The 13,314-nt window shown below is 38.2% G+C and overlaps 1 protein-coding gene across 1 annotated transcript in view; it reads left to right on the top strand.

Moving 5' to 3' along the window:
* The first annotated feature begins 713 nt into the window (after nt 1-713).
* Nucleotides 714-13,314, top strand: part of slc25a36a (solute carrier family 25 member 36a) — a 17,540-nt gene continuing 4,939 nt past the window's right edge. Inside the window, exons 1-4 of the mRNA XM_043218563.1 lie at nt 714-1,143; nt 3,782-3,946; nt 5,791-5,868; nt 9,365-9,465. Coding sequence (XP_043074498.1) covers nt 1,103-1,143; nt 3,782-3,946; nt 5,791-5,868; nt 9,365-9,465 — 385 coding nt within the window. The 5' untranslated portion in view covers nt 714-1,102. The remainder of the gene's footprint in view (nt 1,144-3,781; nt 3,947-5,790; nt 5,869-9,364; nt 9,466-13,314) is intronic.

The following is a 13,314-nucleotide window of genomic DNA, read 5'->3' as shown; positions in this document are numbered from 1 at the left end:
GCATATATATAGGTGTGTGTGTGTGTGTGTGTGTGTGTGTGTGTGTGTGTGTGTGTGTGTGTGTGTATGTATTGTGGAGCTGAATATAATTATGGAAATAATTACAGTGATTTTTCTGATTTTAACCACACTTTGAACATTTCCTGATAATTCCTAATATTAACAAACAAATCGCAAAATTGCAATCTCCTGCTCAACAAGTGTCAAAAATCTATTTTTGTTCCATTATCTTTAAGTGGGGAAGACATGTCCCTACATGTCTTTCTTCCTAAACTTTATCAGCAACCAATCCAATATTTTTCCATGTGAGGGGAACCGAGTGCAGGGGAAGACCCGCAGGTGCATCAACTAACAGTGGTGTCTATTACAATAGCTACACCAAAAATAATATTTCTGAACAGACTACTATGGATGCCCTCATTCATTCTCAGCTAGAAATATGGCGCTGTATTTTAAAATAAACCCCAGTTAACGTTTCTGGGACACTATACTAGCAGAATTAAATTCGACCTATAAACACACTTGCAAATATGTGTTTTAAACTCTGAGAAACGAGATAAATCAATATTTACGATTTATCAATTGCGTGATCATGTGAAAGGAGCATGATGGGGCGGGGAAAATAGACGTCATGCAGCGAACCGACCAATCGCGGCCTCTGTTTTGCGGTTGCTGATTGGCTCGTAAATAGCGAGTCTGCTGTCCGTCTCAGTCAGCTCTTCAGCAGCCTCTGAATCACAGACACCACCGACTCTACGCGGATTTTGCTCCATAAAAGCGCGTCCCTTGAAACCGCAACCTCGATATCCAATAGCTGTGTGTGTTGTTTAAAAGAAAAGATCGTGATAAATTAAAAACGGACCGGTTTGAGGTAAAAAAGGGGCGTCTGCGCACATCAGCAGCCGTTAGCGGTCTGAGCTAGCTGCATCGCGCGACGCATCTCGCCCGCGAGACGTCGGGCTGAATAACCGTGCGCGTTATTATCATCATCACCCACATCAATTAAACTGAACGGTGCATCAGGATCGCAGCGGGTTCGGCGGAGCTGTCCGGCTCTTGCTTGCACTGCGGGCCTGGGTGTGGGTGCGGAGAATGCTAAAGGATGAGTCAGAGGGACACCCTGGTTCATCTGTTTGCTGGAGGGTGAGTAGCGAGCTTGAGGCAAGATGATCTATCAGAACTGTCATATTGATGCCCCTCTCTTTGACATTTATCTGTTATAGTTGCGCTTGATTGATTTGAAAATGTAATATCGGACACATTAATTGTTATTGTTGACCGTTCTGAAAGGTCAGGTAACGCTAGATGCTCATTCAACACCGCTGTGAATTATCTAGCTAGCTTCTGTCAGCAAATCTTCATGCTACAGATGATCGATGCTGTGAATGCAAGGTCATGCGACAGATACAGAATCATCTGGAACTCTCTAGATATGGCCGTTTTCTTATTTTCGGGAACTGTTGTTGCATTGATGCTTTCACTCATGCTATTTGCCATTCAGATGAAAGGCAGGAAAAACTCTACCCTTCAAGCTGAGTGTGAACCTGAAGCAATACCATTTCCTGTAGAAAATCAGAAGCTTTGTTGTAGGCCTGTGGTTTCAACCGTCAGCTCGACGCTGGATGTTTGACAGCAATCTTTCTAGTATTAGTACAGCTATTTTTGACTCCATTCTCATTCCTGCATGTCCCTGGCTGCTCTTTTGCGTTCTGTGAGGCCTTTTTCCGCTCGCTCTTTGAATCAAAGGTTACTAATTCGCTAATTTTCACAATCAGGAATGTAAGGCAGATATGAGGGGAGTCTATCTCTCTTTAACAAGCTTATATCTCTGAAGGTCATTTGATGACTCCGACCCTGGAGGGTGATATGAGGTCTAACAAGAAGCTTTTAATAATAACAGCACGACGTGGGCAAAATCCCCTCGGGGAAGGTTTTGTCGCACAGGTGGTTGTAATGTTTTCATATCAGTTGATTCATATCTAAGAACAGACCATCTTCCACTGGAAAGAGCTGTTTGATAAATTAATCGATTGTTATTTCAACCGTTTCTGTGAATGGGCAGTTAACAGATAACATTGACTGACTGCTGTTATTGACACCATATTTTTTTGACAAAGTAGTTTAGGCTCATAGTAGCAGTGCTCATACTATTATCTGTGAAAATTGTAAAGGTTATGTGGCTGTAATTTGAATGTCTGCATCGCAAAATTCATAATCAAATCAAAACTGGCAGTTGTTTTTTTTTTAATTGAAATGATTTATTTATGCACAATTTTTTTTATTTGTCACAAAGATAATCAGAACCCCGTGTTTCATGCTGGCTTGTAAATTAACAAATGCATGGCAAGTGGATAGATAAAAATTTTGCACGATGATAATAATAATAAAAATGTACAGTTCGCAATGCAAAAGTATAATGTACACATTGTTTTCATGAACAACACCACAAGTGTTACTTGTGTGGGACCCACTTGGCCAGTTTGGTCAGATGACCTTTGACTGGACTTCAGAACTTCTAATCATTGACCAGGGGACTTTACTTTAGTGTAACAGTTTCATCTATTCGATCTTGAATTTCGAAAGAAATTAAATGCAGCTTCTCTCTTCTCTTCCTGAGTTACTTCCCCCCCCTTTAAAAAAACTCCTCATGCAATATATAAATATAATTTTTTTTTTTTAAGAATTCTGCAAGTATCTGTCAATAATTAAAAAAAAAAACAAGTGGAATTTCTCTAAAAGGCCTCTGCAGAGCATTTTAGTAGGAGTGGCAAATGGGTTTTGCTCGTGAAGTCTGCATGATCATACTGTTCATTGGCCGACCAGAGAGAGAGAGAGAGAGAGTGAGTGAGTGAGTGAGTGTGTAAACCTTACCAGCAACAAACCAGAGGGCTTCATATCTGGGACAAAGTTCACAGCTGCTCCCTGCATGTGGGTCGGTCTTTTGAAAGGCGGCACAAAAAATAGACCTTGAGAGATGCAGGTTTTAGAACACAGGAATTCAATTCTGAGGTCAGCAGGTTTAGTGTTATCAACCTCCAGTTCTATTTGTTTGTCAACTTTATGCACACAATAAAAGCAGGGAATCTGTTTAAGGAGCTTTTTGGTAGGTTGATTGACAGATGTCTTGTCAGACCTTTGACATTTAGTGGCATAGTTGTGAGTAATTTATTTCTATTCTTGATCAAGTTGATTAGTGAAAACCCATCACGTTGTCTGTGATTGATACGCTATTTCAGGTGAGCTGGTTTAGGTATTTTTCCTCTTGTAGTTAGAAGCTCCTCATTCCTCTTCCTGTGTACGTTCGCACAAGCAAATGCATGTTAAACAGGACCCCCACGTACAGATGTTAGTCAAGGCTGCATTCACGACTCTAATGTCAACGGAAAGAAAATGCAACACACTTTTATGTCTGTTTTTGTTTCATACCTGATGTTTAATACTCGACAAAAGCTAAAATGTCAGAATGTAGTGGTGTGTAAAAGTAGTTGTAGAATCGTCTGTGCATTTATGATATGCCTGTTTTTATATATTTAAATAATTCAAGGTTTGGGGCAGCAATATGCATGTGTTTTTTTAAGTGAATGATTTATTCAGCAAGTGCACATTAAATTGGTCAAACATAACATAAAACATTTTATTTCAGATACTCATTTTATTTAATTGCTGTTCTTTTAAACCTATATATATATTATATATATATATTTTGACTGAACTAGTAATTCATTAAAATTTTATACTGCGTAATTGAAAGTGGATACTGATATGCTCTCTCTGTTTCTAGCTGCGGTGGCACCGTAGGTGCAATACTGACATGTCCGCTGGAGGTGGTGAAGACGAGGCTGCAGTCTTCTTCGGTGACTCTTTACGTTTCAGAGGTTCAGCTCAGCACTGTGAATGGGCCCAGCGTGGCCCGCATGTCCCCACCGGGGCCCCTGCACTGTCTCAAGTGAGTACTTTGAAACCCAACCTCACAAAATCTGGCTTATCACGATCCAGGGCATTTAAACCAGTGTTAAGATGTTTCAAAAACAACATGTGAAAACTGCAAAAACATCGCAGCATATTTCTGTTATACTTGTCGGTACTGTAAACACTAGAAATCTGTTGTTGATCTTTATGATCAACAGTGTTTTTTGAAATTGCAATCAGAGCTGTTCTCTGCTCAGTCTCTCGTGCTCACTGGAAAGTGACCACAGAGGTGAAAGCGGTAGGATAATGGCTTGAATGCCAGCAGGATACCTGCATCTGCCTACATTCTGCTAAAATGGTTCCTGGCCTGCCATGAAAGACAGGCAAAAATGCTATTATAGCCGTTTTGGGTGATAGATCCACAATAAAAAAATTTTGAGCCAGTTGATGACGCTCACTTGCCCAGTCATCCCTATCCCATGTATTACTTTATCCTTTGGATGTGTTTTTATGCCTAAAAGCTAGTGTTGTCACGTTACCAAAATGTCTGTATTCTGCAATTCTTTACCACTATTAAGTGTTTCAAGTTTTTTCTCAAGTAAGGACAAAACAGTAAACAAGTTTCACCCAGATTTAATTTATTTAATTAATGAAATTTAAATCAATTTTTATTAAAATTAAAATAATATACTGCGTGATTTATTTCTTAAAAAAATAAAGTTTTATACATTTTTTTGGCATCACATACATTATTCTAAATAATAGGAATATATTTCTGGTTAATTATTATGTCTAATAATTATATCTAAACCAAACCTTTATTTTAACACCTTTACATTTCCGTGTGCATGACACTGCTGTTTTGCTCAAATGAAACTGTAAACTTCACATGAAGTAACTCTCAGAGCAGTTCTGGAGATGTCGTTGATGTATTAATGTCCTCATTGAGATGACAGATGCTGAAATCATAGCAAAGGTCACACGCGCTTCGGTGTATGTAGTAAACAAGACCATGTGTCTTTTCCTTTCATTCATTCACACAGAGTCTTGAGTTTTGCGGCTTAATACTAGTCCGTATAGCAAACTATTTAAAATGCGTTGCTAAAGATTCCATAGAAGGCTTTGTACAGTCATTCCCATTAACCTGTGGTCATGAATTTAATAGATAAAGGTGTTGTATACTAAATTCAAACTTTTTCTATTTTGTTTGTTTCTGTTATTTGGCCTTATGAGACTAGTTTAGCTGCAACAGTGCGCCGCATGCCACATTCGGTAGTATTCTGCTAGTCTGGCAAAATGTTGCAATGCTATGGTTTCTGGGTGTAGCCTTGCTGTCTTCTCTGGGATTGGAATCAATGTTTTTTTGGCCCGAGGCAAGCAGTGTTATTCATGCCTATTGTGTTACTCCAGAATCAGAGGGAAAAAGTTTGAAAAGTAGGTCAAGAGAAAATCAGTTACAGATGCAGCATTTTAATTTTTTTTTTTAAAACAAACTTCTGAAAGAGGAATCCTAGAATAATCTGAACATGTCCTTTTTGAAGGCAAAGCAAACTTTCAGCTAGTTTGTATAATGCTGGTCGGCACAACTCCATCCTCTAGATTTGCTAAATGCCTGTAACCCTTGTAGGTTGGTTTAAGTAACTGCCGTCTGTATAATTTACACAGTCATGTGTGCAGTTACACACAGCATTGATTAAGATACATTGATCTCTAAATTAACTTCTTTCTCTCAAACCCATCAGTTGATCTGGATAACTTATTGAAGATTTTGAAGCAAATGATGAATGTCATGGCAACAACATGTCACATTTTATTAAATCTTGCACCTTGGATTCTCTTCCTTTTACATATTCCGTTTTAACTTTCTCTCTCTTTCCTCAGGTTAATACTAGAGAAAGAAGGTCCTCGCTCACTCTTTAGGGGGCTTGGGCCCAACTTGGTGGGAGTGGCTCCATCCAGGTATGACCCATATGCAAAACACAAATGCTATATAGCGCAGCAGCGCTCATTCACTTTTTCAGTGGCTGACTATTATTTTTTCATTTATTGTTCCCATAGGGATTTATGCAAAAATGTTTTTTTTTTTAAATCAGAAAAAGTACTGTTGCACGACTGTTTACATAACAGAATTAATCATGGAAAGAGCCCGATCCCATGAAGCATTTTAAATGACAATTCAGATTTAAAGCAATCAAACAAAAACGAAAAACAATGCATTTTATGTTTATCGCTAAATATGCATATATAATTCAGTGTTTGCCCTAGGTTTTGGAATTTGGCAGGGTTAATTAATTTTTATTAATCAAAAATAATTAATTAGAATAATGAAATTGATTTATTAAATGTTTAATCAAATGTTTACCTTATGTTTTATTGTTACCAAATTTTGTGGGCTAAAGGCTATTTAGTTTGTTTAATAAAATAACTAGGTATTGAGCTGTTTAATAGGAAAGGAAACTTTAAGTGACTTATTTTGTAATCTGGTGCCATAGAGAAAATAAAATTAATGTAATGGCAGGGAAACTGTAATTGAGTAGTTTGAGAGTAAACAAAGTCTAAGGGGTTTTTTGCTTGTTTCAGTTCTCTGATTTGTAGACATTTCAGTACAGAATCATGGATAATACAGTATTTTACCTGGAATTCCACTGTTAAATATGATTAACAAAAACATATGCCATCAGTTAACATCCTCGTAACTCATGATAAGTTTATCTTTAAAGGTTTAAGTTGTTCAGAATTCATTTTGCACTTGAGTAAATGAATAGGATTACAGCTGGAACTTGATTTTTGCACTCTGTTAGCTACAATGTGCTGCATATTGCTGTGCTTTGTAACTTGATCTTGATTTAATCTTAAATGTTATTAGCAACTAAGATGTTAACATATGATAGCAATAGACTATAGAAGTCAGAGTTTGCAAGCATATCTGCTGGAAATTATTAGCTAGAACTTTCATTTTCGGTCACAAACGTATGCGTTTGACTCGTCAGCTGTTTTCGTTTTAGCCCTGGAATAATGAGCGTTTGTTTTTGGATTTGTGTTCCTCTCTGTTTCCCGTTGGGATTCGCTGTATTTCTTCACTTCAGTCGAGATGGAAAAGAAATAATATTGTTTTTCCCCCTTCAGACTGTTACATAAGGGGCCCGTTGGTCATGTCTCATTGCTCTAATCTAAGTGTATCATCACCAGGGGATCATGTCACTGTCTTATTATGGACCAAACTGACTACGGGCCTTCTGTCGGGCTGTTCATTTAGTTCTTGACGGTTAGGAGCTGGAGAGTGGATTCCAAAATCTAATGAACTAGGAATGCAGCATTTTACGAAAGTAAAGCTAGTATGTTCAGTAGCGTTTGAGGGACTGCGATCAAATTCTCTGCTCCGTATGAGTCCAGCGACTCATTAACTCCAGTGAATATTCCCCGTCTCTCTTATGAATCAGTTGTGCTTTGTTCATTGACTGCAGTGTGTCATCATTATTCTACAGAGACCAGCGGCTCTCATGCCCTCATTCACTTGAGCTTTAATGTGCATGTCTGTGCAGTTTAATCGCATTTAAATTGGTATGTGGGAGACGGTGTTGCAACTAAGCCACTTAAAATGTCTGTATTTCAGTGTTTGCACCCTTTTAATGCTGCAGGAGGTGTGTGTGTGTGTGTGTGTGTCTCCATCTGTGCATGTATTTCTCAAAATTCCCGTCCTGTTTGTCCTCTGCCGTCACAGCTGGAACGGCCGCCTCGTGACTGTTTGCGTTACGTAAAGATTAAACGCACACATATATAAAGAATAGGGCTCGGTACGCGCTCGTGCTCACGTACTGACAATACGCTTTAGATGGTAAGCCATAATTAATTGCAGTTTTTAGATTAATCCTGTTCGAGATTATTTATGTAAAATCTTCATCTTCCCCGTGAAGGTCGGGTTGTTTTATTCAGATGGCCAAATTAAAGCCGTTCAGCAAAGTACAACATTATGCTCGAATAGGATTGGCAGATATTTAGACCGGCTTCCGATTGGCCGTCGGTTAGCCGCGGAGGAATTCCGATTGGCTGTCGTTCTGAAGAGGCGAGAGGAAGGATGTGCTTATAAGCATCTCATCAGGCTGCTTAGCTTGTAGGCAGGTTGTTCAGTGAGACCATAAAATTTCCCCTTGTTGTGTGCGTGAGAGAATTATGTAACCTAGATGAAAGCAAAGGGGGAAAATAAAACTCCCAGAGAGAGAGGCTTAAGTCCTACATCGGAATTTTATATTTAAATAATCCTGATGTTTTTTTTGTTTTTTGTGTGTGTGTGTGTGTGTGTGTGTGTGTGTTTCAGCATTTGCCCTGTCTAAGAAAATAAATCTGGTAGCTAATACAGGACATGTGATATGATGAGCAAGACATATTTTTGCCACGTCACCCCAGATAGATGACCCTTTATGTCGTGCGCTTTTTGTTTTGCTTTATTTTGTTAGAAACGGGTACAGTCAACCCTAAATTACCAAAAATATTTATGTAAAAATAGTAGTGATTTTTGATTTGTTAGTTATGTTATTTACATTAATAACAATAATGTAATATCTGTTTGTTTGTCTAGAAGTATGTTTGGAAAATGTGGGGGAGGTAATAGAGATTCTGGACTAGCCCTACTGAAAAATATTCATGTGAAAACATCTATAAAAATATGTATTCTCTCTCAGTTCAGTAATTTTTTAGAAAAAAGCATTACTCGTGTGCATTTTAAGACTAAAACATGTTTTAAGATCAGTCAGTGCAAGTTTCTTTCCGTTGAAACAGCTCAGATTTACTTTTAGGCTTAGGACTAGACTTAAAGAAATAGGCCACCCAAAAATGAAAAATCACCCCATAATTTAATCGCCTCCAAGCCGTTGTAAGTGCATACAGTCAGAGTTTTTAAAAAATGTTTCCTTGCTCTTCCAAGCTTAGTAATGCAGGTGGATGGTGACCGTTATTTTAAAACTCTCTACAAACCTGCCTATATCCATCCTAAAACTAACCTGTACGCCTCAAGCAAATCGATGAGTTTTTGCAAGCAACGTCGAGTCAGAGGTCAGCAAGTGATCGAGTTATTATTTTAAAAGTAGAAATATTTTGCTACAAAAACCCATCAAACTGCTTCAGAAGACGTTAGAGTAGGTTAGTTTTATGACAGATATATACAGTTTATGGAGGTTCAAAATAATGGTCACCATCCACCAGCATTACTAAGCTTGAAAAAGCCAGGATTAAAAAAAAAAAAACTCTGACTCTGTTCGTCTGAAAAAATTATATATATCTAGGTTGGCTTGGAGGTGAGTAAATGAAGGGGTAGTTTTAATTTTTGGGTGAACTATTCCTATAAGCCTTGTCTGTGAAATCAGGGCTAAATCTATTTTTCTTCTGCTTCTGTTGCATTTGTCATGCATAACAGAGCATTAAAACCAATTAATGGTGTTAATTGCTGTTTTGTCCACAGAGCAATTTATTTTGCTGCCTACTCCACAGCCAAAGAGAAGCTGAACAATGTTTTTGATCCTGACTCCACACAGGTGCACATGCTGTCCGCTGGTTTAGCAGGTAAGAGTCCCAGCTACATCTTTCATGTAAATGCATTTTTTGACTTAAGTTTGCATTGGCTCTTTTTTGTTGTATTTCACACACTAAACTAAAACGATACTCACCTCTTAGTGTGCACAAACCAGAGATTGCATCATTGGGGTGTTTATAACCAATGTTTGTCAGTCGCTTTTGTTTTTAGCTATAGTATGACAGCCTTATTACGATAAAATGTTTTGTCCTAGCGACCATCTAGTACAAATGGGAGAATTTAGCCATGGTGTTTTGGGTTGCCTTTTTCAAGGTATGACAGCATTTAGCCCGAAAGCACAATTGAAGACTTTCAGGATAAAAGTTTTCTCTTTGACGCTAATCGTATTAACAGCAAGCATTTCTCAGAATTGAACATTTTAATTATTCATTTCTAAAAAGTAGACTACAAATATACATTTTAAAATGTAACGATAATAAAAAGCAGTTTGAACTTTAACAAATAGACTTAACTTTCAAGTATGTTAAATTAGCTTGAAAGCTTGTTAGCTATAATGCAGAAAAGGTCCTTAAAGTTTGGGTTGTGCTTTCCTTTCCCAGTTTCTTTTTTTCCTTTTTTTGTTTTCTTCTACTTTTTGAGGGCTGGAGGACATAAGTCATTACATGCCAGTGTGCTACTAAACAGTCTGGCTTCACACGCTGTCTGTGCTGTGTGTAGTAGCGGCCGCTAGCAGGGCGCTACGCTAACATGTAGAGTGCCATGCGCGGTGGGCAGCGGTCCTCGCGACTGACACGGGCGGGATCAGGACGCCTCAGGTAGTCACGTCTCTACTCACCGGTATGATCATGATTCTCCTAATGATAATAATTATTAATAATGATGATGGTTATTTAAGTTAATGTAGCCACTGTAGCTGGCTTGCAGTTCTTTTTTTTTTTTTTTTTTTTTTTTTTTTTTTAACCTCCTTGTGATTACGCAGTTTTGACACATGGCCCCCTTGCCAGCCTGTAACCCTCTGTAAAGGTAAATTCAGTGAAAAACTTCATGCACTTCTTCTTTTGTCATTTAATTTCAATCCTGAATGCTAACCTTGTCATTCAACTGCAGTATGTGTAGGCTGCGTTATTTCGCGAGACAGGAAGTGCGTTTGTCGCGACGTAAACATTCCTAGCATGTTCTGCCTGTGCTTTGAAGATAAGAGAAAGAGGGGCCGTACGGCCTGACAGACTCCATCGTGCGGCGCACATAGCCCTTACGTTACAAAAGTGGTTAAATATAGGTCCCTGAAGGCCTGCAATGGAAAATTGGCATCCGATAAGGGACGGGCTTATGAAATATTCATTACATGTGCCGCTCTCTCCTCTCAAAAGCACAGGTGACACTTTTTTCCTCTTTCTTAATGGCTCTTTGTATAAGCATCAGTTTACAGTCTTGCTGCCTGATGCACGTCACGTATGGCCCACACATTGTTCAGTTGTTGTGGTTTGCTTTTAACTGAATCATATAAATCATAAATGTCACAGCAAGGTCTCTATTGACCACTTTATGCCGCTGAAGAATCCAGCGGTGCAGTCATGCAGAGCAGTCCAAACTCTGCATTAAGATCAATTTAGTGTAAACCTTTACATTATTTTGTTTTTGAAAAATGTTAAACCAAACGTATTAGAAATGAGCTAACATACAAACTTTTTGGATTTATGTTTTAAACAAATGTTGTTCTTTTGAACTCTAGAATTGTAATAATAATATTTAATAAAAATATAATGGTTGCTGATAATTAATATTTAAAATAGTAATTTTATATAGCCTAATAATAATAATGTATAATACAGATGTTTTAGTTTTTTTTTTTTTTGTTTTTTTTACTGCAGTTGACTTTTTGTGCTTCTTCCATTGAAAGTATACGTTTTATGTTAATTTTATCAGTTTTATCACTTTTCACTCAAATTGTTATCCTAATGATATATAATTTCAAGCATATATATTTTTTATGTTGGAAGAAAATCCCTAATATGCAAAAGAATATTCAACGTTAAATTTTAAATCTAAATTATATTTTTTAAATTGCAAAACCTTGAGTTAATCTTCCCAGAAATTCCACTTGTTTAGCAATGATTTTGCCAACAGGAATGACAAGGTTAGCATTGGACTCTTACATGCACTGCCTTTGACCCTCCTTTAAAGTTATTGTTTATAAACTTTGATCTTAGTTTGATTTTGTAGCTGTTTATATGACCCAGCATTGCTAAAGCTCAGATATGATCAAGAGAAATAGTGTTACTTCAGCAAGATCAGCTCTGTTCTGTACCTTTGCATTTAAAATGAAAAACACTGGTCTAATGATGTCCTTTAAAACTCAAAAAATCACTTTCATCTCGCTCTGTCTTGCTCTCTTTCTCTCTGCCTCTCTTACCACCCTTCTCCGTCTATCCATTCAAAAAGGAAGGAAAATGAAAGCACTCTCTTAAATGTTTGGGATGGAATGGTCATTGTTTGATGTAATTGGTGGGCGGGGCTTGGTTGGGGAGGTGGGAGGGTTTTAATGGGAGGTGGGCAGGGTTTATTGTCGTGTTCCACTCCCTCATGGGTTTGACTTGACTCTGAGGGGCATGTGGACTGCTGCTTGTGACTGTGGTACAGAAAAGCCTGTGTCTATTTTAGGCATTTACTGTAGCTTTCACCCTGCGTGAGGGTCTGTGAGCCAGCCTGCTCTGCCCCCCATATCTGCAGGCTTCGTCCTGCAGCTGTGAGGAGAGGAGCTTTGCCCCTCCCCTGTGAGTACTCGTCAGAGACACACTCTCTCTCTCTTACTCTCTTGTACCGATCTGTCATCCCCCCCCCTTCACCAGTCAGTTGCCTTAGGCCTCTTACCCTCTCTAGAGCTTCCACTCTAGCTCAATAGACTTCTTTTGGTTTGTTTAGGTTAAGAAAACACTGACTATTTACACTGTACTGTTAGAAACGCACATGAATATTTTCATCTCCAGTTGCCATTGTCTTATGCTCGTTCATTTTTTTTATTTTTATTTTTTTTGTTGGGGGATATTTTGTGCACCCACAATACCAAGCACAGGCTTTGTGCTTAATTTTGCTGCAGCTGAATATATATATATAAAGTAATTGTACCCACCAACATCAAGGCGGAATATTTTGCTGTTGCTTTTAATGCTGTTAATACAGCGCTAGCACACATAATAGAAATAGTTCACCCGCAGATGAAGATTCTCCGAACATTTACTCGCCCTCAGGCCATCCGAGATAGGAATGAGGTTGTTTATCATTGGAACAGATTTAGCACCACGTTTTGTTCACCAATAAATTCTCTGCAGTGGATGGGTTCTGTCAGAATGAGTCGAAACAGCTGATTAAAGGGGTCATATAATGTTGCTAAAAAGATAATTTTGTGTATTTGGTGTAATTCAATCTTTATGCGGTTTAAGTTTCAAAAAACACATTTTTTACATACTTCACATTATTATTTCTCCTTTAAGCTGCGCCTGTACGTTGAGATTGAACGAATACAGCAAGCATGTGGCAGAAACGTTACCCTCTTATCGTAACGTGATGCCTTATCCCTGTGCTACAAAACAAAAACAAGAAAAGCCATTACAAATGAGGCATTTGTAGCATCCAGTGGGGACATAATTACTGATTATAATGACTTACTACTGTCTTTTTATGCATTGTGTTGCATTGCGCCTCGTAAACACAATAACATGTCTGCATTTGTGATCGGGGAGAAAAGATGAACAACAAGCACTACACTTCACTGCTCAAAACTCACTTTTGAACAGTAGGTAGCAGTTAATAAGAAAACTTACTTTAAAGTTGTAAGTCAGAAGCACCAGACTGTCCTTGCAGAGTTGGAATTGGCTCCG

The sequence above is a fragment of the Puntigrus tetrazona genome, chromosome 2 (genome assembly GCF_018831695.1).
Source record: "Puntigrus tetrazona isolate hp1 chromosome 2, ASM1883169v1, whole genome shotgun sequence".
NCBI lineage: Eukaryota > Metazoa > Chordata > Actinopteri > Cypriniformes > Cyprinidae > Puntigrus > Puntigrus tetrazona.
The sequence above is the reverse complement of the archived record's forward strand: the minus strand, read 5'-3'. Positions and strand labels throughout refer to the sequence as shown.